Source organism: Haliotis cracherodii, unplaced genomic scaffold (genome assembly GCF_022045235.1).
Source record: "Haliotis cracherodii isolate W230 unplaced genomic scaffold, xgHalCrac1.p SCAF_29, whole genome shotgun sequence".
Lineage (NCBI taxonomy): Eukaryota > Metazoa > Mollusca > Gastropoda > Lepetellida > Haliotidae > Haliotis > Haliotis cracherodii.
The window spans coordinates 2911381-2939365 of NW_027266285.1; the positions used below are offsets into that span (position 1 = coordinate 2911381).

At 40.4% G+C, this 27985-nt stretch overlaps 2 protein-coding genes across 3 annotated transcripts in view; one reads left to right on the forward strand and one right to left on the reverse strand.

The window, feature by feature from the left end:
- The window catches only part of LOC139473470 (sodium- and chloride-dependent glycine transporter 2-like), a 32966-nt gene extending 31978 nt beyond the window's left edge, over nt 1-988 (reverse strand). The window contains exon 1 of the mRNA XM_071256063.1: nt 910-988. The gene's annotated coding sequence lies outside the window, so the exon portion shown is untranslated. The remainder of the gene's footprint in view (nt 1-909) is intronic.
- Nucleotides 1-27985, forward strand: part of LOC139473495 (carbohydrate sulfotransferase 11-like) — a 78873-nt gene that overhangs the window by 32982 nt on the left and 17906 nt on the right. The window contains exon 2 of one of the 2 annotated variants that reach the window (XM_071256114.1): nt 25446-25527. In XM_071256114.1, coding sequence (XP_071112215.1) covers nt 25446-25527 — 82 coding nt within the window. Of the gene's footprint in view, nt 1-25441; nt 25528-27985 lie in introns of those variants that run through there. The other variant, XM_071256113.1, reaches the window with a different exon arrangement.

Below are 27985 nucleotides of genomic sequence, written 5' to 3' on the forward strand. Positions count from 1 at the left end.
TCTTATTTACTCACCAACTTCTAGAATGCCAGTCAAATAGTCATATCAATCAATTCGATACCACTTGTGTTTATAACCGTCCATACTATTGATCAGATCATGAAGTACCGCTGTTCGTCATATTTAATAATTTGACACATAAAATAACAAGATTGTTATCCCCTATTTTCTGTCTATACAGACATACCTTATTACTGAAAGCTATTTTACAAACAATTATCGACATTAAGATGAATCTTTTAGCAGTACATATTTTTACTTGATTCTCTCTTTTACTTGAAACATTGTGTGTCATGGTTGATCTTGTGTGTGATTGTCCAGCATGGGTCGTTATTGACCGGGTTGTTATTCAGCCTTGCGACCAACAATGTTAACAGGTCTTTGCAGTGTTGTCACTAACTCTAGTGTACAGTACATACCTCATGTGCACTCAAAAGAACCATCTCGTACGATGATAGATGGCCAGATGGTGGAAACAGGAATACGTACATACACCCGTAACACAAATTTCAAAATATGTGGTGTCACCCATGCAAGTGACTTTGTCAAAATGTGCCTCTGCTCACCCAGCAGGGAATGGGTACCCGATATGTGAGGTGGATATGCTTAGGTTGTATACTCCCCAGGGAGTTGAGAATCATAACTGGAATGCAAATGGATCCACTGGTCGGGAAACAAATAAATCCGCATTTGAGCAGAGACTAGTACCTGAATACCTGCGGCATATACGTGTATAACATAATGATAATAATGATAAATAATCAACCAATGATTTGGACGAGACTCGAAGCAGCAGGACAAACAACATACACTCACTCCCGACCAACATAATACAAACATAATTAGTTACACATATTTGGGCATCACACCATACATTGATCAAGGAAAGTGTAGTCACGAAAGACTTACATTATGCAGTCAGAGCACGGATGAAGGTCAAGTCCTTGACGCCATTATAATACAATTTGGTTTATCTATTGTGTCGTTGTAGGTCCAAATGAACCCTTAAAGTTGTTGACAAGTTGGAGTCTGTATACCCGGTGATAGTGGTACCACGTGACATGGACGTGATTGACAAAGGACTTTATACGTAATACCATTGACCTTAACAATGGTACGATATAGAGAATGCTATCTTAAGATTGGACATAGTTTTCCCTTTTAAAGTAAGGTAGCCACTACAGAAAACAACATATCGTACAACAATTATAATAGATACCAAGAAATAATTATTATCACTAATGTATTATACCCCCTCATATTAATTACTGATAAGTGAAAACCTTCCGAAAAAACATGACCACTGCACACTTGTCAAATATACTGAACCACAAAAGAAACGTCACCATGGATAGATATATGAGAAACCTTATTTGTCCAAACACTGTAAACATACTTTGAGACATATTAAAAAGATGAAAAGGTGGCAAAACTGATCATCGAGGTTGAAATTAAAGTGTCAAATGTTCTTAAAGTGAAACACAACACTAGTCTCAGAGAAAATGGCATCACAAGTGAGTATCTCGTGAGTTCGCCATGTTCATTGATGACTGCCGTGCAACGTCGATACATGGAATGGATGAGGCGGTTGATGAAAGCCATAGGCACTTGAGCCCGCACCCAACAACACAAGCATCCGAATAACGTTTCCCACGGCGTCGCCAGACTCCCTCTCTGCCACCTGCTGTTGAGATACAGTAACGGCTCTCGTCTGAGAAAAGGACTCTTCTCCACTGCTGGTTACGCCAATGCTGTTGCTGTGTTGCACACTGAAGACGGTCCCGGCGATCGCGTGGTTACAGAATGGGTCCTCGGTGGGACCTGTGACTGTGGAGGTGTCTGCTTGTCAATCGTCGAGGCACGGTGTCCGCACTAATGTGTCGCTGGTGTATCCCCATGGTCTGTCGAGCAGTTTCCGCAGCAGTAACAAAGCGATCTTGAAGATGCTCTCGTACAACCTGACGATCCTGACGTCGGTTGGTGACCCTTGGTCTTCCACTACGTGGTCGGTCATTTGTAGTGTAGGTGGTCTCGGACCGATGCTGGAGCCTGTAAATGGTTCTAACGTGGACTTGAAATGCATTGGCTACCTGCCGGGCGGTTTGTCCAGCTTGTAATCGCCCAAGGGCTTGGTGTCGCTGAATTCTTGTCAATCTTTGCATGTGGTTGCAATTCAATAACGAATGAATGTTATCCGATCTGGGTGGATTTTTATAGGGCAAGAAATTGAGGAACCCATGTGCATTTCAATTTGCAAGTAATTCACGTGCATCGGGTTACCATTGCCGTTGCTGTGATGCGTTTCGGCGATCGGTTTAATTTTTATCTGTTTAGTTTTTTATCATCAAATTTCATTTTTCGGACAAGGTAATGCTAAATTAGCCCTATAGTTACATGACAACTTTTCATGCAATGTTACTTGGGGTGACATTTCTTTTGCGGTTCAGTATATTTTTAGCATTAACTGTCAGGATATCTAACAACTAATCTAAACAGGAGTTTCCCTTCGATACTAGTGCACTGTAACATTCCTTTTTATCCCGTATCCTGTTTCAGAATCCATGGGCACTTCATGACATACTAGGTCTCCGGTACAGGAATCTCGTGTATATCTCAAAGCCGACGGTTATAAGGAGTGATATGGCGGCCGATTGTGGGTACGCGTAGCCCGGTGGAGGAGGCTCAAATGACTCCCCCGTCGTAGGCTTAGATAACTCCCCAGGCTCAAATGACTCCCCCATTTGTTTTGAAGAATACAAATGTTTTGACACTTATTGTGTAACAGTCTGTGAATGTCGTACAAAAATAATATTTTTTCGATGATTGCACCCCATTTATTTTACATATTGTACAATTACCAGATTTCTTGCATAATAAGATTTTATGAGATAAATTTGAATGAAATTTTTAAATACTGTTACACACCAGCAACTTTATTTTCTGACATAATGACTGGTATTGACGTTTTAATTTACTGCAATATTTGTTTAACTCAGAAAAGATGTGTATTCAATATTCTGTTTGATTTACTAACTTTGTTTTTCAAATAATACTGCAGCTGATGTTTGATTGTAATGTTTTTTAGATAATTATATTGGCACTCAGACCTGTTTGGCAATCTTATTTCTTCATGTAAAATGTTGATATGCATGCACGGTCATTATGTAACAAAATTAATGGGAATCTATATTGTTTAAAACATATGAAAATAATTACTTTACGTAATGTGATATGTTAATAAGTTTCCTTTGTGAAGTTTTTTTCGTCGTCAAATTACCATAAAGAGAAGCTCAAGAGTGCTTTGTGTTCAGAAATTATTTCTTTGTGTACGAAGTTATTAGGTAATAGGTGGTTGATACACTTATGTCTCTTTATACACGAAAACTAATCGTCTTGTAAATTATAATATATTATGGGTTTTATTAAAGTTACCTGTTGTGTTTAATGCAACGACTCGCCAATTACGACACACTAAATCTCGGTAACTGCGCATTATAAACTGTAAATAAATAAAATCAGATATATTTACCTACCAGGTGAATTTTATGATAAGCTGTACAACGTGGTATTTGTTGTTTGTGAATAGAAAATGACCACCCATTTAGGGAATTTGTTTTACCTGGCCGGAAGAGGTCATCTAAAAGGAAGTGAGTAGATAGTCTGTTAAAAATGAAATCATATCAATATAAGAAAATAGAAATCATATCAATACAAAATCAGAAATTATGTGAACACCAAACTCACAATAGATATGTGTACCCTACTCGCACACAAGAGTCCCAAAGAGGGACAGGTCAGCCGAAATTGTTTAGACAGAAGCCCAACCCTGTTTAATTTCATGATCGATGATCTTTTTGACCATGTCAACTCTCCTACCCAAACTTCTAAATTCGCTGATGACGGAGCAATATGGGTAAAGCACAGATATATTTCACAAATCAGAAAACCAGTCAGCCCTGGACGGAGTAGATCAATTATGCAATAAATGGAGATTCACCTTTACAAGTGAAAACAACTGTTGGAGTTCTACTCAAACGCCGGGGGAAAGATGCTATGATACCCCGTGTCTCCATGAAAGGCAAACCAATCAAATACGAAAAATGTGCACTATTTCTTGGGGTGATCCTTGATCAACACCTCACTTGGCGCAACCATATAGAATATGTGGAAAACAGATGCAAAAAAGACCTGAACGTATTACGGGCAATTTCAGGCACATCTTGGGGCACATCGAGGGACACTCAGCTGGACCTCTACAAATCTCTTATCAGATCAAGAATTGACTATGGTTGTGAGGTCTTTCATTCAGCATCAAATACTGTCTTGAGGCGCCTAGACAGAATAAATACAATACAAGGCCCTAATGCTGGCAACAGGCACCCCACTACAAGCATTACAAGTAGAAACGGGAGAATTCCCATTGAAACTAAGAAGGGAGCAGGCAATATTATCGTTCTGGGGACGAACATCAAACCCTTTGGTCAAAAAGATACGGCAAGACAAAAACACTCGAGATGAAGCCCTAGCTCGAAAAAATCCCTAACTGAAGCTATCTGGGATATTAGTACGTGAATTCATTCGAAGTCACAATTGTTATGACATTCAGCCTCCAGAAAGTCACAACAAATGGTTACACCCTCCTTGGACTTATAAACTCCCAAAGTTGACACTGCTTTAACATCATAAGTCACTAAAAAAGAAAACCCAACCCTTCTACGATCAGCAGCTATCACTAAAATTCAAACTACCTGGAACAGCTGGGCCCATACATACACTGATGGATCCAAGAAACCTATCAACAACAGTGCTGGTTACGGGATCCATATCCACATCTCCCAACCCCAAAGCACATTCAGTTCGCCTGCCTGATGGTCAGTCAGTATTCACTGCTGAATTGGAGGCAATTCATCATGCACTCAAACTCATACCGGAACTTCCGGAAGCAAAGGCAGTCGTCCTATCAGACTCGCTAAGTTCACTTCAAGCCATCAGCGGCAGAAACTCAAACTCCAGGCCAAACACAGTCAACAATATTCTATACGAATATACAAAACAATCGGACCAAGGGCAACAGGTTGAGCTGTTTTGGATCCCCTCTCACATAGATATTTATGGAAATGAAAAAGCAGACTCACTGGCGAAGCTAGCTCTAAACAAAACGGATATACAGGTTATTCCCTTCAGTAAACTAGAGATAAAAATCAAAATCAAAGCCTCCATAGCAGAAAGATGCCAAGCCCTTTTGGACGGAAGTAACATCGGCAGATGGCTATGCAAAATTCAACCCAAGGTCCAACAAAAGCCAAACTTATACTCAAATGAAACGAAAATTGAAATTGCAATCTCACGCCTCAGACTCGGTCACAAAAAGCACTGTACGACAAGGTTTGTTCATCTTGCAATCAGGCTGAAACCATTGCTCACGTGTTACTAGAATGTCAAGACCATGCCCCAGCCGGGACTAGGTTAAAACAATAACTGCAGTTAGATCCGCTATCTGTCATAGATCTCCTAAAGCCAAGAGATGCAATAGCGAAGGCCAAAGTAACTCTATTTCTGATAGATGGACAGCTACTCGAACGTATATAAACAGAGCAGCCAAGGATAAAAATGAAATCATATCAATATAAGAAAATAGAAATCATATCAATACAATACAAAAACAGAAATTATGTAAATACCAAACTCACAATAGATATGTGTACCCTACTCACAAATAGGAGTCTCAAAGAGGGACAGGTCAGCCTAAATTGCTTAGGCAGAAGGCGGCCTCTTAAACACTTAATGCAACAACAACAACAACAACAACAACAACAACAACAACAACATTGTACGCAGGCCTACTTGGCCGCATTTAAAAAAGTACAACAAACAAGCTGCCAATAAACCCTAAACTTCTAAACCTATAAAAACACACAAACTCCATTTAGTCCCCCCCCCCCCCCCCTCCCTCCACCTTTTGCATGGCATATTTCAAAATTCCAAATTGGTTCTTCAAATTAAGTAAGCAACCCTTAAAGCCCCACCTAGACTGCCTCACCTTTTCGACCCAACACCAAATGGCCTGGCGGGCCCGTGCGCGAAATACGCATATGTCGGACAGCGCACGTTCAATTCCCACTTTGAGTAAGTAAGTTATACGCGTATTGCGTCGATTTGAAAAATGGATTCTGACAAGATGAAGTATGATTTCGATGAGACCCCTCCACCCAAACATATTCAGACTGGTGTACAGGTGTCAGAGGACTGGAGGCATACTTCAGAAGGAAGGCTTCCAACTGCAAGATCCTAAATTCTACTGAAATAAGGCCCGTAGCATCGTCAATTTTACTAGTAAATTGTTATGTTAAGCTCGGGTCACTCTCAGCTCATCACGTGACATGAGCGTGGATAAGTACGCAATATACTCCATCTTAATCTCTGATCTTGAATGTGTCATCACTATATCAATATTGGGCACACGCTGAGGTTTCCCAGAAATGTCAACAGCCGTGAATATAGCACATCAGTACAAAAACGATTCATTGGAATGGATTCACAAACCAATGTTCTTCAGTCTATGTGAAAAACATTGAAAAAGAAATCTAACAACCTTTCCTGACGTGAAATTTGTGTTCATCCGATGATAATGCAATATGTATTTTTATCAGCTGACACCTCCACTTCCTGCACACGTGAAATGGGGTTTCACACCTAACCACTTTTAAAATACAGGCATCTAAGTGTGTGTGTAAGCATGCAAGCCAGGGTATTCAGTATGGGTGTTTGTAGGTATTAGTGTATTAGACACACTTGTTTTCCTGTTAGTTCCAGTGTTCTGTCTTTTTCATAATGAGAAAAGACTACTTCAGCGAAACCAATAATGTCAGTGCATGTATTCCTGGATCTATGACATTGTGTATGTAAATGTATTATGAAATATTTGTACATCTTACTTATAGGTAATTAAAAGGAAACATTTGATATTTTATATCATATGACATTTTATTTGTCATTGTAATTAAAAGTCTTTCCCAATGTAAAGGTGTCTTAGATGTCCCGTGAGGCCGGGTGTATCACACATGTATACACAGGTCAAATTTTCAAATAACATCTCCTGTGACTTTAGCCTTGGAAATCGTATTCATATTTCTTTTGCAATTAAATACCAGTCTAATTCAACACCTCACACTTAGGAATCACTGTAAAGATTGCAGTCATACACCAGGTGTCCAAACGAGAGTGCATGTATGGTCCTTTCACTAGCACCCATTGTAAACGAGGGTGTCATGGCGACAATACAGTTGGCATAAGACAACCAGCAAGGGAGGAAGGCGACGTGTTCAATGTTATATAGAATACTACGATTTCTCGTCAAAATGTTCTGAGCCTGACTAACTTTCAACTATGGGCCATCACAAAGTGAACTAGTCAATTTAGTACATTGTTTTAGTAGTTCATTTCAAGTGTATTTGGTCTGTTGAATGCCGTTTATATATTAGTGACAGTCAGTTGAACGTGACAGGGATCCAAATGGATACAGAAATGGAAAAAAACGAGTACCGAGCAGTTGTAAAGTTTGTGTCTTCAGAGAAAAGTACTCTCCAAGAAATGCATGACCGCATGTCACAAGTTTATGGGGAAAAAACGCCCTAGCAATTCCACTGTTAAACATTGGGTAGCTATGTTTAAGGCTGGGAGAACAAGCCTTGATGATGACCCTAGGCCTGGACGTCCCTCAACTTCCATCAATGAAGATTCAATCAAGGAGATAGAAAAACATATTCTGTCAGATGGACGTATTACTATTGCTGAACTTGAGGAAGACACAGGTCTAAGCCATGTATCCATTGAAACTTTTATTCATGAACATTAACAGATGAATATGATATCTGCTCGTTGGGTGCCAAAGTTTCTAAATTCTGATCTCAAAGGGAAAAAAAGAAATTACATTGCCAGAGACAATTTAGAGCTAATTGAGGAAGATTTCGTCAAATTCAGAAAGAGATTTTTATTAGGTGATGAAACATGGGTCTACCACTATGATCCCCAAGTCAAAACGTCAATCCATGGATGGCACCATTCCACTTCCCCGACACTGTAGAAATTCAAATCTTCAAGATCAATGAAGAAAGCTATGGCCAATATATTCTGGGACGCGTACATGCTTATCTACCTGACCCTGTACGTAGTCACCACCATTACATCAACGTAGGGTTAACGCCGTGTACATGATTATCTACCTGACCCTGTATGTAGTCAACACCATTACATCAACACAAGGTTAACGTCACGTACACGCTTATCTACATGACCCTGTATGTAGTCACCACCATTGCATCAACACAGGGTTAACGCCGTGTTCACGCTTTTCTACCTGACCCTGTATGTAGTCACCACCATTACATCAACACAGGGTTAACGCCGTGTTCACGCTTATCTACCTGACCCTGTATGTAGTCACCACCATTGCATCAACGTAGGGTTAGCGCCACGTACACGCTTATCTACCTGACCCTGTATGTAGTCACCACCATTACATCAACGTAGGGTTAACGCCGTGTACATGCTTATCTACCTGACCCTGTATGTAGTCACCACCATTACATCAACACAGGGTTAACGCCGTGTTCACGCTTATCTACCTGACCCTGTATGTAGTCACCACCATTACATCAACACAGGGTTAACGCCGTGTTCACGCTTATCTACCTGACCCTGTATGTAGTCACCACCATTGCATCAACACAGGGTTAACGCCGTGTTCACGCTTATCTACCTGACCCTGTATGTAGTCACCACCATTACATTAACACAGGGTTAACGCCGTGTACACGCTTATCTACCTGACCCTGTATGTAGTCACCACCATTACATTAACACAGGGTTAACGCCGTGTACATGCTTATCTACCTGACCCTGTATGTAGTCACCACCATTGCATCAACGTAGGGTTAACGCCGTGTTCACGCTTATCTACCTGACCCTTTATGTAGTCACCACCATTGCATCAACGTAGGCTTAACGCCGTGTTCACGCTTATCTACCTGACCCTGTATGTAGTCACCACCATTGCATCAACGTAGGGTTAACGCCGTGTTCACGCTTATCTACCTGACCCTGTATGTAGTCACCACCATTGCATCAACGTAGGGTTAACGCCGTGTTCACGCTTATCTACCTGACCCTGTATGTAGTCACCACCATTACATCAACGTAGGGTTAACGCCGTGTTCACGCTTATCTACCTGACCCTGTATGTAGTCACCATCATTGCATCAACGTAGGGTTAACGCCGTGTTTACGCTTATCTACCTGACCCTTTATGTAGTCAACACCATTACATCAACGTAGGGTTAACGCCGTGTTCACGCTTATCTACCTGACCCTGTATGTAGTCACCACCATTACATCAACGTAGGGTTAGCGCCACGTACACGCTTATCTACTTGACCCTTTATGTAGTCACCACCATTACATCAACGTAGGGTTAACGTCACGTACACGCTTATCTACTTGACCCTGTATGTAGTCACCACCATTACATCAACACAGGGTTAACGCCGTGTTCACGCTTATCTACCTGACCCTTTATGTAGTCACCACCATTACATTAACGTAGGGTTAACGCCGTGTTCACGCTTATCTACCTGACCCTGTATGTAGTCACCACCATTACATTAACGTAGGGTTAACGTCACGTACACGCTTATCTACTTGACCCTTTATGTAGTCACCACCATTACATCAACACAGGGTTAACGCCGTGTTCACGCTTATCTACCTGACCCTTTATGTAGTCACCACCATTACATTAACGTAGGGTTAACGCCGTGTACATGCTTACATACACTGAGTTGACACGCCGTGATACACCAAATCACCTTAACTGAGTTACAGGGGTGTGTTGAACCAACTCACTCACAAACTTTATTTGGGAAATGTCTGCAACGCACCTTTAAAGACTAGGGATCAAGTAAAAGCTCGACAAACATTGCACAAAACAGATGTCAAAGCATTCATGTTGTGTACAATCACATGACTGATCACAGATGGCCGCTTAGGTTAGCGTTCACGCTGCATACAGCTGTTGTGCGTCTACTTGCAACGTCTGAAGATTGGTTTTACAGGATTCTTTACTTTTCAGTACAGATAGGGGTGACACAGTTCAAGATTAAATTTATTTACATTATTACTTATAGTGATAGTTTGAGTCAGTTTGTAAGTGGCTCGGTGGGGTAGCCTAGTGGTTAAAGCGTTAGCTCGTCGCGTAGAAGACCCGGGTTCGATTCCCGACATGGGTACCATGTGTGGAGTCCGATTCTGGTGTCCCCCGCCCTGATATTGCTGGAATATTGCTAAAAGCGGCTTAACACATCAAACTCACTCACTCACTCACTGGGGATCTGGGGATGTTTCAACGAACCAATAACACTTTGACAACAAATAAATAGCTCGTTTATATCCGTGTACATTTGTTAGGTAAAGCTGAGTCTCTAACTGTGAAACTCAATGTCAAGTTGACTCCAGTATTGAAAATAGGTGACATTGAGCTGTGCGTTCACATAGTGACTTGTGCACAACAACCCGGAGAGTTCTTACAACTATTCAGTACATCATGTTACAGCGTGCTTGAGTTTATCTGTAGAGGTGTACAGGTGCATGGTTTTTTCTATTTACCTGGCAACAAATCGTTATTAATGACTAACAAATATATAAGAGTACATTGTGACATTCCTGTGACATGAATGGCCGTGACACACATTAGATTTGCCTGGTATTAAGTTGTCAGCGGACTGCCTCCTGCTTGAAGCGCATGATTCCTCATGACGCGCATGATTCATGTAGACAATTCGATATACATGTAGATGGTATATTGCTGAAACACTTTTCATAATCACAAACTCACATTCCTCATATTGGTTACACGTTGTTGAATTCAGATATCGTGTTTCTGGATACAGCTGAGATATTGTTGGTTTGTGAACTTTGTTTTCTTCTCACACTGCAATTCCTGGATCTTGATTTTATATATTTTATTATAATTTTTTTGGTAAAAGAGCACTGGCGTTTATTTGATACAGACATCTTGAAACACTATGGTTTTTTACTTTCAATCAAAATTAAATTTTATTCTGCCGGGCACAATTGTTCATTGTACAAGTTCTGGTGTAACGTCCGTTAACGGCATCGCGCTACTCTCTTGATGAGGTGGGCGGAGATACACCTCAGACATACATGATCCTGATGAGAGGAGCGGCGAGCCACATCAGACGTCCATGATCCTGATGTGATAGGCGGAGATACACCTCAGACATACATGACCCTGATGAGAGCAGCGGAGATACACCTCAGACATACATGACCCTGAAGAGAGGAGCGGAGATACACCTCAGACATACGCGATCCTGATGTGGTGGGCGGAGAAACACCTCAGACATACATGATCCTGATGAAAGGAGCGGAGATATACCTCAAACATACATAATCCTGATGAGGGGAGCAAAGATACACATCAGACATACATGACCCTGATGAGAGCAGCGGAGATACACCTCAGACATACATGGTGCTGATGAGAGGAGCGGAGATATACCTCAGACATACACGAACCTGATGAGAGGAGCGGAGATACACCTCAGACATACATGATCCTGATGCGAGGAGCGGAGATACACCTCAGACATACATGATCCTGATGAGAGGAGCGGAGATACACCTCAGACATACACGAACCTGATGAGAGGAGCGGAGATACACCTCAGACATACATGATCCTGATGAGAGCAGCGGAGATACACCTCAGACATACACGAACCTGATGAGAGGAGCGGAGATACACCTCAGACATACATGATCCTGATGAGAGCAGCGGAGAGACACCTGAGACATACATGATCCTGATGCGAGGAAGGGAGATACACCTCAGACATACATGATCCAGATGAGAGGAGCTGAGATACACCTCAGACATATACGATCCTGATGTGGTGGGCGGAGAGACACCTCAGACATACATGATCCTGATGAAAGGAGCGGAGATATACCTCAAACATACATGATCCTGATGAGAGGAGCGGAGATACACCTCAGACATACGCGATCCTGATGTGGTGGGCGGAGAAACACTTCAGACATACATGATCCTGATTAGGGGAGCGGAGATACACCTCAGACATACATGATCCTGATTAGGGGGGCGGAGATACATCTCAGATATACATGATCCTGATGCGAGGAAGGGAGATACACCTGAGACATACGTGATCCTGATTAGGGGAGCGGAGATACACCTCAGACATACATGACCCTGATGCGAGGAGCGGAGATATACCTCAGACATACATGATCCTGATAAGGGGAGCGGAGATACATCTTAGACATACGCGATCCTGATTACGGGGGTGGAGATAGACCTCAGACATACATGACCCTGATGCGAGGAAGGGAGATACACCTCAGACATACATGATCCTGATGAGAGGAGTGGAGATACACCTCAGACATACATGATCCTGATTACGGGGGTGGAGATAGACCTCAGACATACATGACCCTGATGAGGGGAGTGGAGACACACCTGAGACATACATGACCCTGATGCGAGGAAGGGAGATACACCTCAGACATACATGATCCTGATGAGAGGAGTGGAGATACACCTCAGACATACATGATCCTGATTACGGGGGTGGAGATAGACCTCAGACATACATGACCCTGATGAGGGGAGTGGAGACACACCTGAGACATACATGACCCTGATGCGAGGAAGGGAGATACACCTCAGACATACATGATCCTGATGAGAGTAGTGGAGATAGACCTCAGACATACATGACCCTGATGTGGTGGGCGGAGATACACCTCAGACATACATGATCCTGATGAGAGGAGTGGAGATAGACCTCAGACATACATGACCCTGATGTAGTGGGCGGAGATACACCTCAGACATACATAATCCTGATGAGAGGAGTGCAGATACACAATCATTACAAGCTCGTATCTAGTAAAACAGATTTAATCATTACAAGGTAGTATCTAGCATACAGATATAATCATTACAAGCTAGTATCTAGTATAACAGATATAATGATTACAAGCTGGTGTCTAGTTTAACAAATATAATCATTACAAGGTAGTATCTAGTATAAGAGATATAATCATTACAAGGTAGTATCTAGCATACAGATATAATGATTACAAGCTAGTATTTAGTATAACAGATATAATGATTACAAGCTAGTATCTAGTATAACGGATATAATGATTACAAGCTAGTATCTAGTATAATAGATGAGGGGAGATAACCATTATGATAATTATATTACAGTATAATCATTACAAGCTAGTATTTAGTATACAGATATAATCATTACAAGCTAGTATCTAGTATAACAGATATAATCATTACAAGGTAGTATCTAGTATACAGATATAATCATTACAAGCTAGTATCTAGTTTAACAGATATAATCATTACAAGGTAGTATCTAGTATACAGATATAATAACAACAAGCTAGTATCTAGTATAACAGATGTAATCATTCCAAGGTAGTATCTAGTATAACAGGTATAATCAGAATAAGCTAGTATCATAGTTCATATTAAAAATATTCTCGAAAATAAAATCTGGGGAATTATAGCCGTGTTGTCAATAGTATTTGTGAAATATGTTTTACATTGCTCTTGTACCACCAGCGAAGAAATAAAAAGCTCTGCAAGTTCTGAAGAGTGTTTGTGTTTGTAGCAGAGTGTTTGTAAGTTATAAATTATTATTAACTACCTCACTTTCATCTAATCACAGTCCTCAGCAGCGTGATTGACAAATACCGATTAGTTGCGGATAGATTCGATTCTAGTTTTCAATTGAAATGAAATGGGAAACGCTAAATAGCTGAAGTATTTCTGCTCTGTTCTGTTGATTCAGCTTTTATCAGCTAGGTTTACGCACAGCCTTCGCTGGCAAGAATAAATAAAATGCCAGACGTTCTAAGGCAAATTCAAGGACGTAATCTGTCCGACAACTGACACGAGCCAACAAAACAATCGTTATGATAAGAGATAGAGAGGAGGAGGTCACCTTGTTGTGAATGCGCGACCCGTCGGCAGCCTGTCCCAGTTTGAAGGGATGATCAAATCACCACTACTTCCAATGAACGCATGCCGTCTATATTTGCAAAACGGTTTCCTACATACATGTTCCGTGTTTGCGAGCTGACGAACACCTCATCAATTCGCCGCGCACTTGCGCCGGTTCCTACATGAATATCACATCTTGACGACTGGTGTTGTTTGTATGAGTGAAACTTTCCCTACTAAATGAAAGGCAATCTTTATCTAGTCCGAGGCTTAAGCCCTTTTTTGGTAAATCAAACCAGATCTGACCTCTGCCGACCTTGGCGACCATTTTCTAACATAGCCGCCATTCAAATTTCAATATCTCATATCTCGACTAAATCAAAGATAAATAACTTATTTTGGTGTCTCTACCGATGTTTTCAGGATCAAAGAATCTAATTATAACTAAACAAAATCATAAAAAGCTTGTGTCAGCCATTTTATTTCAAACTGGGTAGCAGTTGGGCGTTGAACTGTATTAAACTCCTATGTACCGGTGCATATGCGTATGCGTCATTTTCGAAAATGATTGATATCACTATGTCATATATCAAAGGAAACCTGTCTTTAATAGCTCTCTAGGGCTATGTTTAGCGTAATTAGGTACAGTTTGTTTTATGTCATAACTTGTGAATGAAATGACCTACTTCTTCCAAATACCAAACTATCAAATGATTGACCCCGAAAACATTAAGTAAAGGCAACAAGTATTTTATTTGTCTTTGTTTTCGCGATGGGAGATATTGAAATTTGAATGGCGGCAATTTTAAAAAAATGGCCGCCAAGGTCGCCTGAGTTAAAATCTGGTTGGGGGTCTTTTCTTGAATCAAATTGTTTTGCCAAATTTCATATTTGTTTCACATAGTGCACAATGTCTGGCTAAGCCTATGGCCTACTGGGAACACCCCACAACGGTACACTGTTTACTATCTTGGATGTTATGAAGTTAAATAATCTGACTTGGTTAAATGATTACCCCAGTGGACGAGAATCAATGTCTCGATTTCACAGATATGTACGATCTTCTCATTGCAATCTCAATGCAATCGCAACAAAACTCCACTCTTTAATGTACCGGATAAGCACGTTAATAAACTAAGCGACAAAAGAAAGTATAGGCTGGCAATTTGTAATTTTCCTAAAAACAGCGATACCAAGTGGAAAGTGGGATTTGGGAATATGACTGCCCAGGAACAGGTACCAAAAAACACCTCACCCGAACGCGCCACCTTTGACCGCGCTCGTGCCGTGACAAAAAAAATGGTGAAACAGGTTTCCAGCCTATGGCATAAACTTCAGGTGCATGTTAGCTTATAAATGCGTTCCAGTAATAAAAATAGAATTATATGCAAATTTGAGATAAAATCATATTCTGTTTGTGAGTATTCTGGTCTTTTGGCAAGAGTGAGTGAGTACTGTTTTACGCCGCTTTTAGCAATATTCCAGCAATATCACGGCGGGGGACACCAGAAATGGGCTTCACACATTGTACCCATGTCGGGAATCGAACCCGGGTTTTCGGCGTGACGAGCGAACGCTTTAACCACTAGGCTACCCGACCGCCCCTTTTTGGCAAGATTATGCATGTAAACGTTCCGACGCTTACGTTGCTGTTGGCTGAAGGAAGTTGGCTGACTTCAACAAATTTCAAAGCGTCAAATTATTTTGTAATAAATGAAGTCTCTTGTGATCTTGTGTCGCCACACTTCCAGTGACTGTCGTTTCCCTTTGACGTGTGTTGGTACATTGACAAAAGTACTCGTGAACTTCATCCCGAAGACTTCATCTGTTTCTATCCATGTTCTTTCTCCACCTCGACTATAGATATTGGTTTATATACAGCTTCCACTATAACAAATACGGATACAACTTGATCTGATTAGAGACTCTCTGAGTTTAGCCTGGGGGTGTATTCGTGTTCCAAAAATGTCACCATTAATATGTTGTATAGAAGTCTCCAAATACATGGACCTACATTCGGTATTACCATGAGTATCATCACCATAGATACCATTCATGGTACATATTACTTACATACTTTAGTGAAACATACTTAAATACTTCCAACTGATATGAATCATATAATACATAAGATAAATTGCAAAGAACAATGACGAAAGATGCGTGGTTATTTCACGATAAAACATTGTTCTGTCACAACGACTTTTATGGCGATTCCAATGTGTGCTCGCAACTTGATGACATCATAATATTATATTGGAAGAGGAGAGATATAACAATCGGTATTAGGAGAAGAGGTACAGATAATCGACGTGAGGATTGTGAGGATATGCAGGAAATACCAAACTTAACCCACCTGTTAATCTCATAGAAGAAATAAACCACTCGTGGTCATTGTTTTTCGCCCAATAAAACAGCTCCCACTCGTCTTATAGTTCTTAAATGACACGCTTGCTGATTTGAATGCACACAACATCTGCAATCTGTGTTCGTTTGACACTCTGTTGTATTGAAAGGCTATTCTCCTGGCATTCTCGGTTTCTTGAACTTCATTATGCATTATAGGGGCTCCTCTGTGTCTATGCATAGTCTTACTTTAGTCTTACTGGTTCATCTTGACATTTTGAATATTGAACATATTCCCTTAGTTCATATCAGTTCAAGATAAAATAGCCTTGATAGAAACCAAAACAAATGACTCACGGGCTTTATCAGACACTTGTAGATAAAAGGTGATGTAGCGAGAAGTCGACAACGTATATCAATATATAATATATATAGATATATTGTCTGCAACTCGAGATGAGCCGCTATGTAACCAGAGCTTCATTCAGTACCGTAAAGTGACATCGTCTTGAACAATATATATCGAGTATTTGTGTTCAAAAAGTCGTTTCCTTTTAATGTGTTCAATGACATTTAATTTCAACAGGAAAGAATGGAGTTGCAGATCGAATTCGTCAAATCGGGGTTTGTTGTAGGACTGGAGAATGTATGGATATTTCGATATCACTGTCACGACGTGCCTGATGTAGCGCTTACATTCCGGACATAGCATCATGATGATTGTCAACATATACCTGCGTACGATAATAACATACGTCAGTTCGTTGTAGTCATGCTGTTTAAACCCTGACACGCAAATGATCCCTCATAGCAGGTTATACCTATGTGTGTTAAGGAAGTATGTTTCCTGGTAAGAGTTCAGGACCCCTAAGAACATGTTTGCATGTGAATAGTTGCGTCCCTTGGCAATATCAGGATCTGGATTCGATTACCTGACTCTCAAGTATTCACAACCATACTTGTATGACCGGCATCACTTATGGAGTTAAACTTATACTGCAAACTGAAATACAGTGTCAAAGTGACTGACTCAGGCAGAATATATGAAATACGAATGATTGGTAACATGAATCATACCTTGTAATTAAATCTTTTCACTATTCTGAGTACCCGTCAAGTGTCGTTGACGATCCTCTGACTGATCCGAAGCGGTCGGGTAGCCAAGGGGTGAAAGCGTTCGCTCGTCACGCCGGGTTCGATTCCCGACATAGGTACAATGTGTGAAGCGCATTTCTGGTGTCCACCGCAGTGATATTGCTGGAATATTGCTAAAAGCGGCTTAAAATCAAACTCACTCACTCCGACTACAGAACAGCTGCATCTTATTAACACCAAACGAGTTTTAACAGCAGGAAGTAAGCCTAATACAAATTAGACATTTATATTTGTACATAGAAATATGGGGAGGGGTGGATGGTGGTAAGGGGTATTTTCTAAGTTTTGATAGTGTTTTTAATCTTTACTGTGACATCAACTAATTTTAATAAATAATTTCTTCATACAAATATTGTGTTACGGGGTTGCATTCACGTTATTCACAAAGAGAAAGTAGCCAAACATTAACTGTTTCAATATTGTCCCTTAAATGACCAAATCACCACATGATCATTGACAATTTCGGAAATCTCCTCTGTCACGTTGATCGTGTCGGACATTTTGACGTCTTGAAGCAAATGTATACTGAGCAAAATGCTAGGGATGTATAGTTTGGGGGATATATTTTGTAGTGGGAACTGAGCACACAATTTTAGAAAAATATCCCCAAACATATTAATGAGCCCAAACTTCTTTTTATTCAGTATAGCTTTACGCACTGTCGCTCTGACTGACTTATTGAGGTAGGTCTTAGTCTATATTACTCATTGACAATATCATCCAAATCTATTTGGCGTAACTAAACTAAAAAAGATGTAACTGTCGGGTGTTTTGATCACCCATACTCTCAACTTTTGGAGGGCGTACCTTCAGAAACGTAGACTCATACGGCTGGAGCTGCTGGAATATTGCTCCACAAAAAGGGAATGTTGACAAATGGAAGCTTGAAGTCATCACTATTGGCATACACTCTTTGTCCTCTATGCATATATCTAATTATGAACGGATGAGGCGGTTTGCTGATCTCCAACCAGTTTAATCAGTTTGTCAATGAAAAATAGAGCAGTTCTACGCAGTTCGACGCGGTTCGAAGGAATAAAATATTTTCCCTGCGCGATGTGTTTCCCGGCGCGATGTGTTGCCCGGCCCGATGTGTTGCCCGGCGCGATGTGTTGCCCGGCCCGATGTGTTGCCCGGCCCGATGTGTTGCCCGGCCCGATGTGTTGCCCGGCCCGATGTGTTGCCCGGCGCGATGTGTTGCCCGGCCCGATGTGTTGCCCGGCCCGATGTGTTGCCCGGCGCGATGTGTTGCTCGGCCCGATGTGTTGCCCGGCGCGATGTGTTGCCCGGCGCGATGTGTTGCCCGGCCCGATGTGTTGCCCGGCGCGATGTGTTGCCCGGCCCGATGTGTTGCCCGGCCCGATGTGTTGCCCGGCCCGATGTGTTGCCCGGCGCGATGTGTTGCCCGGCCCGATGTGTTGCCCGGCGCGATGTGTTGCCCGGCCCGATGTGTTGCCCGGCGCGATGTGTTGCCCGGCCCGATGTGTTGCCCGGCCCGATGTGTTGCCCGGCCCGATGTGTTGCCCGGCGCGATGTGTTGCCCTGCGCGAATGCCCACAGCAGCAACCGATGGCAAAGTAGCCACACATCTTCGACGATGAGAAACTTCCTGTTTTGTTGAAAGCTGTGCCAATGGGGACAGAGCAAAGTAAACATTAACGAAGACGTTCTCGGGTGTCTGTAACAGCTGACACACTTTGGACGACGTGTTTATTAATCTTTGCTTAAACATTATTGCGGTCTGTGTTGTTTCCCCCATCGATCAATCTGTGACATAACTCCTGTTTTCAATTCTTATAGAAGATTAGACATTCAGTGAGGTGATTCTCTGCAAAGAGACCAAGTATCAAGTTTCATGTGTTTGTGTAGCGATAGTAATCTTTAATATCTGCGTTCTGTAATCTTATAAGAGACAAGTAACAATATTGCGAATCTGTCAATCGAATATGCGTCTGCTTATGATAAGAAATATTGGTTTTGATGATTTATGTTTATCCAAGGGTTCATACAAAAAAATGACAACTCTCTCTCTCTCTCTCTCTCTCTCTCTCTCTCTCTCTCTCTCTCTCTCTCTCTCTCTTGTGATCTGACACCGTGGGCGCTGTGTACTCCACATAAATAAGTCCAAATCACCTGCAGATGTTACATAAATGGATCGTGGGTCAGGCTTCATAACTCGTTGTATGCGTGTCATTGTTCCCAATGACGTGTGATGTGCCCTCAGTGCCCTCTGGTCCAGACTCGTTATGACCAGGACGAGGCCGCCGTCATATGTGCTGGACTATTACTGGCTGTGACGTGACTCAACACACACTCACTCATTCACTCACCGCTGTGCCCTAGCTGATTGTATATCATCGTACCCCGATGACGGGGATGATGGCCATCAAACCACAGCATAAATAATGTTATTGTATATACTCACCAACGCATAATACCGCTCATAATAACAAATTATATGTTATCTGAGAACGAAGAGGACTTAACCAATGGTAAATACATTTATATAACATTATTATATTATAAGTCTTTCCATCGATGAAAAACCCAAATAATAATGGCATTCACTAATATGTTTACAATTAAGAGTGTGCTATGTATAGGGATACGTTGTTACTAAGTGTGCACCGACGAGACTCCGACACAGTAGCATACTGAGGCACACAGACTTGCTCATCAGTTGAGTGATCTCCACAGAACTCTACGTACAACTCAAGGGGACAGCCCCGATGATGCATGTAGGAGAGGCATTCCTCTTTGGTAAAGCCCACGAGAACGGACATGGAGAAACAAAAACATACGAACCGCGATATCGAACTCTATCGCTTTTATCAAATGGTTCAAAGTAAGCCAGTTTATCACATCAACAGGGTGAATCCACGTACTCACAGCATTGTTGAGGTCATGTTGACACCAGTATTAAAGTAACGCAGAGATAAAACAATCACAGTTATACTCATGTATTGTACATAATACTTTATTATACCATATTCCCACATATTTTATTCCATAAGGTATATTCCCGGATATACTAATTTATGTGAGCTTTAGACGGCTTTGGAAAATAGTATGACGATATGATCATATGGTTATTCCAGCGTTCAGAGGTGAGGCAGTATAATATATTATCTGTGTATCATACCAGCTATTGTTCTTAATTGACTTAGATTAAAGTCAATTCATATGAAACTGCGTTATAATTATTTAAACACTCGGTTTTAAAGAGGGTGCATTATTATGTCCGTATTACATATCTATTTGGAGCAACAAAAGTTGATGAGAAATGTGCACTTCAGATTTACATTCCAATAAAAGTCAGCCCTTTGCTGAGAAACGTGGAAGGTGTTTTCTGGGTTATAAATCTTTCAAGTGTCGCAATGTCTTTAGGAATCGTGTGGTAACCTTTATTGCTTTTAGGGCACATCTGCTCTGGTGTTGATTATGTTTTGTTTGTTTGTTTGTATGTTGTTTTCCAATGATTTACACTGTAGATGCATTTGACGGAAAAGTGCTGTCAAGTTTAATCTAATTTGAGTATCAGCTCAAATTCTTATACATTTTGTGTTTCTTTGTTGTTTAACGCCGAGTTGAGCAACATTCCAGCCTTATGACGGCGGTCTGTAAATAATCGATTCTTCACCAGACAATCCAGTGACTGATATCATGAGCATCGATACACACAATTGGGATACGATAACATGCACCAGCCAAGTCAACTTTCCCCTAAGTCGACTCTTACTCAAGCACTCTTGCCTTTTACCGCAAGCATGGGTTGCTGAAGATCTATTCTATCCCGGATTATATATATGTCTTCACATTATCACTAACATCGGAATCGAGATATCGATAATTTATATATAAATTGTATAACAGTGTTACGAGGGCTGGTCAAAAAGTTGTATGTTTAACTAACGAAAGTGTTTTTAATTTTATTTTTGACATAATCTCACTCTTCAAACCAACATTGTCGCACAGCAGCCTTTGCAAGTCGAGAGGTGTGAGAAGAGGCATTGCCATGAAGTGTAGAACTCCAGCAGTCAGCATTCCTCGCCGCCTTTCTTTGATAAAATCTCTCAGGCGATGAAGCAAATCAGTTTAATAGGCACTAGTAATCGTCGTTTGACTTTCTAAGTAATCAACTAGGATCAAACTCTTTGGATCCCAGAATATATTGGCCATAACTGTCTTTACTAATCTTGAAGCCTTGAATTTGTTTGGTGCCGGAGAAGTGGAATGGTGACATTTTGACTCGGGAACATGTTTCATCACCAGATACTAATCTCATTGACGAAATCCTGCTCAATTAGCTTTACATTTTCTCTGGCAATGCCATTTCATTTTTTCCCTTATGATCAGAATTTAGACACTTTGGCACCCAACGAGCAGATATCTTATTCATCTGTTAATGTTCATGAATAATAGTTTCATTTGATCCATGGCTTAGACCTGTGTCTTCCTCAAGTTCAGCAATGGTAATACGTCTATCTGACAGAATAAGTTTTTCTGTCTCCTTGATTGAATCTTCATTGATGGAAGTTGAGGGACGTCCAGACCTAGGGTCATCATCAAGGCTTGTTCTCCCAGCCATAATCACAGACCACAGACAAAATACACTTGAAATGATCTACTCAAACAAAGTACTACATTGAATAATTCACTTTGTTATGGCCCATAGCTGAACTTTTTTACCAGCCCTAGTAACACTAAGATTGCTTGCCTGTAAACTTGCATGGGCTCAGCCTATCAAAGTTTAAATTTTGTAGTTTGACAAGTGTGTTGTTGTCTGATGTCATGGTATTTGGGTTATCAAATCTAGATGTCATGGGACGCGGTTGGTCCAGTGGTATCTGTATCCTCTGATGGTGGGTTCCATTCCAAGACTCGGTCCGATTATATGACCCTTGGTCTGTCTGCATCAGTACGCGCAAACACCTCCTTACATGAGGTGCAAGACTTCACCTCTTTTGACGATTTGTATAGGGTGGCACAATACGTGGCGGTCAAGCATTGAGATGAACTACATGACCTGTAACTCGTACTCCAGTAGCCGGATGAAAGATTGCAGCAATATGAGCTCGACTTCGTAGAGCCTGGGTTCGGATCAATGCATCCTGTACACTTGTCGTTGATCTGGAACGCACTGAACGGGGTCTATCGTCAACATTTTGGGTTTGTTGGTACCTAGTCATTGTCTGCTAATCACAGACTGTGAACCATTGAACGTATTGGCCACTTCAAGCTGACTTCTGCCAATTCCCAGCATGCCAATAGCCCGTATCGCTCGTCCAATCACGTAAATCACAACTGTGTGATAAACACAATCAATAAGAAACAATTGTCCACAGAGATTGGTCGACCTTCCTTGAAAGTGTCAGGAATCAGAAAAGACACACTTACGCACGTATGTGGCGCAACTGCGTGAGGAACGTGCAATAATTATATAGGATGGTTTGGTGTTAACATATAAATGTTGTTTCATAGGATGTTTGTCATCAACACTTATGTTTGTTCTGCTACTTTGCATTAACATTTATATTCCATGATCCCTATGTGATCTAAGGGTATATATTTAGAGTATACCTGCTTAATATTATTCTTAATATAACTCATCATAGTGCATCTAAAGTAAACATTTTTTACCTTTAACTTTGAATCATATTTCAAGGTTATTAGTTTATTACTGGATTGACTATTTGTATTCCATGTATTTGCATGTTTGAGTTTTTATTCGTATTTGCAATATACGTTGTTCTAAACAACCAAAATATTTTTATAAATCCATTATAACATGTATAAACATGAAACTAAAAGTGATATTAGTAATATACCCTCTGCAATTTAAAAAAGACAAAACGATGAATAGGTTTTGTCTACTATCATAATATATTTTATTATATACATATTTAATATATAAACTGAGTGTCAAATGAAAGTATACCGACATTGATTTGGTTATGTCTATTTAACCGTCACTCATTCCTGCAACGGTGTGTAAAAGTAATCTGTGGCTGGGTAAATTTGTTTAAGAATAAATTTGTTAATTGGAGACTACGTAAGGAATATATTTGCAACAACATGTTACCATATTACAAACATAAATTAAAGCCTAAAAAAGTAAATTTATTGACTTCCAAAGATACGATACCCATCAGCAGCTGTCTATTATGCGTTGTGTTATTGTATTTATTTTTAAATTCAATTTATATTGAAAAAATAAAAGCATGTAGAAGTATTTATTCAGTGCTGACTAAGCGTCAGGACAGTTCAATGTTTGCTTATAACATGGTTAACTTAGATATTTTCAAATGAAAATCAATCATATGGTAACACGAACTGTGAGAGGTATAGTTAATTTGCTCCTAAGTTTAATATATATGTATATGATTTATTTTATTAATGGTCCATACATGTATGGATAACCATTAGCTAAAAAATAATTATACAATAGATTAAAAAAAATATTGCACTGTACTCTACAAGTACGTTTGATTATACAAACACATGAAGAGGCAAGTCAATTGTTCATCAGGACAAACATGGGAACATATGGTTCAAGTCAAACCACCCTGTACATCAAGGATATATAGATCGGTTGATCAGCGAACAAGTTAACCCGACAGTTTTATGGATCATTATATGCACTTAAGCTCTCGTTATATACCATAGGTGTCATCTACGTGTCATTGAACTATGTCGCGAACTAAACACATCTAATGAGACCAAGTGTTGTACTTGAGTAAATAGAAAGGTGGAATGTATAGATGTGAAATGTATACCTTTTAACTTGAAATGAACATGTGCATGTATGACCAAATGACCAAATGAATTACATAGAGTACTGACCAACAACCCGTAAACTTGGTACAATGACATAGACCAATAAAACATGTCCTCATTTCGATAGAATATTCAATGCTTGGTGCGGAAATACGATGCACTGAAATTTGTCTTGTGATGTTTATATTTATGGGGCGCTTCACTTAGATTACAAACCACAGACATTCATCAGAAATCAATCGGCAAGCGTTTGGTAATATTCAATGTTTGCTTTTACAGATGTTCGCCCACCCCAACTAAACAAACGTTAGATAGCAGAACGAGAACTGTCAGCCGCATGCGGCGTGTTTCGTCTAGTATCACGTTTAATTTGACTTAATTTGAATCCATATTAATGACTAACCTACATCTACATACAGATTGTTCAGTTAAGTCTCATCACGTTACAATATACGTGAAATACTATACAGTCACATAAAACTATTGAGTCAACGTTAAGGAAAATAATCCGTGGTTGATATATAAAATATATTAGCTGCGTTAGAGAAGACAACCACAGATTTTGGCAGCAGCAGCAGCAGCATTGAGAGGGGAAAGGAAAGGATAAAACTTACTTTATCCGCATCACTAATACTGATAAATGAATTAACAACGACATTAGGAAAGTGGTCAAATGTAACACATGTTATAATTGGGATAACTCTTTCTTAGTAGAGTACAGATTCCAGTACTTTGGGGGGTTGAGTCCCATCATTTCCGGGATTCGAACCCACACTGCCAATATTGGTAAAGTTGTCTAAAACACTTTCACGGAAAGGAAATAGCAGTTAAAAGAGCAATGAAGTAGAACGTGACACTCGTCTTCTATGCACGGTGTCTATGTCTATAGGCCTAACACCACATGGCGTGTTTTGACGAAACTCGTAATCATTACCCATGTTGACCTAAACTCTGAAATATCGATTTACAGATAGTTACCCAGGCGTTTGTTTGATCACATGTTTGTACCCGCGCCGCGATCGGTATGGCGGCTTTTTACATGAATTAACATGTATATATCACATGCATGCTTTAATGTAATACGGTATTCATTCTCTTGCAGAGTTGGTCATATCCATTGAACACTGTTGCTGGTTATGTTATTGTGGATTCACAACGCTCTTTGAGGCTGTTCTCACCTCATTGTAAGTAAACACTTCACACTTCAAAAATACTTCACAAACTTCACATTTAATTATTAACACAGAAAAACTGTTGAGAATGCTACGAATTCCGTGACATGATTACCTAGGCTCCATGCGCTACGTGATGGAGCCTGGTCCCATGCTCAGTGCACGTAAGCTACGCAACGTTGGTCGCGGAGATGGGTGACCGCGTACGGCAGCTTGACTCCTGAGTCTCTCTGGCTTTGGTCCCCGCACTGAAACACATGCTACATGTGTGGCGTCACCTCCATGTTTATATCTTTCCAATAATGCATTCTTATTATGTTTATTATGACCATGGTTTATAACAACCAAGTATTATGAACTGCCTTCGACGTTGATACTGGAGGTTCGTCACCAGCTGGTTGATGCAACTGATATATATTGGTTTTACCAGAAACAGTATATTTGTATGTATGACAGCTGAAAAGATTTTAAAATGACATACAGATGATGGTTGGAAAAAAGCATTCTTTATCTGAAGTGTCGTAGTCTCGTGGTACCATTTATGTTAAAGTGCATACACATACAATATAGAATTCCGGTTTACAGGTGTGTGTATATATATGATTAATGAAACGAAAACACTCTATTTTGATTTCGAGTACACATAAGCCTCAATACAGCTGTCGTTGTTATCGAATTATTGATCCTGGCACACTTAGAACCTTTGTTAAATATGCTGAACTTGGTCCGGAATGGTCCATCGGTAATCCATAGCATGTATATCAATTCTATAATTGAAACATAAACACCGAACATCATCTCTCTTATCAGTACGTTACATAGCTTCTCCTCAACGTGATCATGGAATTTGAATCAGATTTAAAGATGCTATGAGGTCGATTGGGTCCAGGGTGTGATAACCGAGATGATGTGAAACCTGGAACATCCAGGATGGAAATAGCCATCAGCATCCAATCCCACCTTCTGTAACTTCACACATAGGCAGTGGCGAATCATTGCTGGAGGACAGACATACAGACAACTGTTTTTTTAGTCTCACCCCAGTAATACAGTATAAAATTTACAAACATATATAAACAACATAAAATTATTACTTAGGCCACTCAATACAGCGTTATGAGAGACTTAAACGTTCAAGATTATGTACAGCAAACATGTATAAAAATAGTAAAGAAATATCACACTTTGTTATAAATAACAGATCAACGTGTTTGTAAAATTGCATGGCAGGTTTTGGCACTAAGATAACTCGTAACATATTTGATGAAACAAATAACACTTTTTCAAGTTCGCTAAGAGTATTAAAACCAGGTTACACATCACAGCACTGTGTTAAAATAGGTTTACACTCATCAGTATGAACAGTACAATTCAATAAAACATGTATTTCATGTTCAATAACAGTTTGGCAATTAAAACAGAACCCTTGAGGTTGAGGGGTTGCGTTGCTCATCACGTTACAGCAGTTGGGGGGACTGATCCGAGGTGGTGCGAGGACTCTGTTTTCTACTTAACACAAACACTGTGGTAATGCCACACCTGGCTCAACAAACTTCGTGTAGGATTGATTCCATATTCTAAAATAGGTGTGTATGTGTGTGTGTGTGTGTGTGTGTGTGTGTCCGTGTTGTGTGTGTCTGTCCGTGTGTGTGTGAGTGTGTGTGTGTCTGTCCGTGTGTGTGAGTGTGTGTGTCTGTCTGTCCGTGTGTGTGTGTGTCTGTCCGTGTGTGTGAGTGTGTGTGTCTGTCTGTCCGTGTGTGTGAGTGTGTGTGTGTCCGTGTGTGTGTGAGTGTGTCTGTCTGTCTGTCCGTGTGTGTGTGTCTGTCTGTGTGTGTCTCTCTGTCCGTGTGTGTGAGTGTGTGTGTGTCTGTCTGTCCGTGTGTGTGAATGTGTGTGTCCGTGTGTGTGTGAGTGTGTCTGTCTGTCCGTGTGTGTGAGTGTGTGTGTCTGTCTGTCCGTGTGTGTGTTAAGTATTAAGTATTCGAATTAGTAAAGGGATTAAGGAAAGGCGAAAACGTGTCGGAAAGATTGCTTTTGGGAGGCTTTCATGAAGCATTTTACTAATATTTAAATATTTGATCCAGGTTGGTATTCATTTAAAGTATACACACACATTTGGTGTCACATCATCTTGAGTCACATCCTTGCTCATAATTAGATATTTCCTCTTAAAATTGAAATGATACTCTTTTACTTATTTCAGACATACTTATTGTTTAAACATGCAATGCGTAACGTCATAATTCGACATTTCCCGTGGGCCATAAACGGCTTCTCATCCAACCTAGACCATTCTGTGGAGTGTTATTGGGCTAAAATGGGCTATTTAGGAACCGAACATAAGAGGTTTCGTGTTACATGATGATATGCTGTATTAGAGAAATAGATATACTGTACTGTTAGTACTTCTGGGACATAAGGTTGCCTAGTGGTTGAAGTGTTTCCCTTTCACGCCGAAAATGGGTACAAT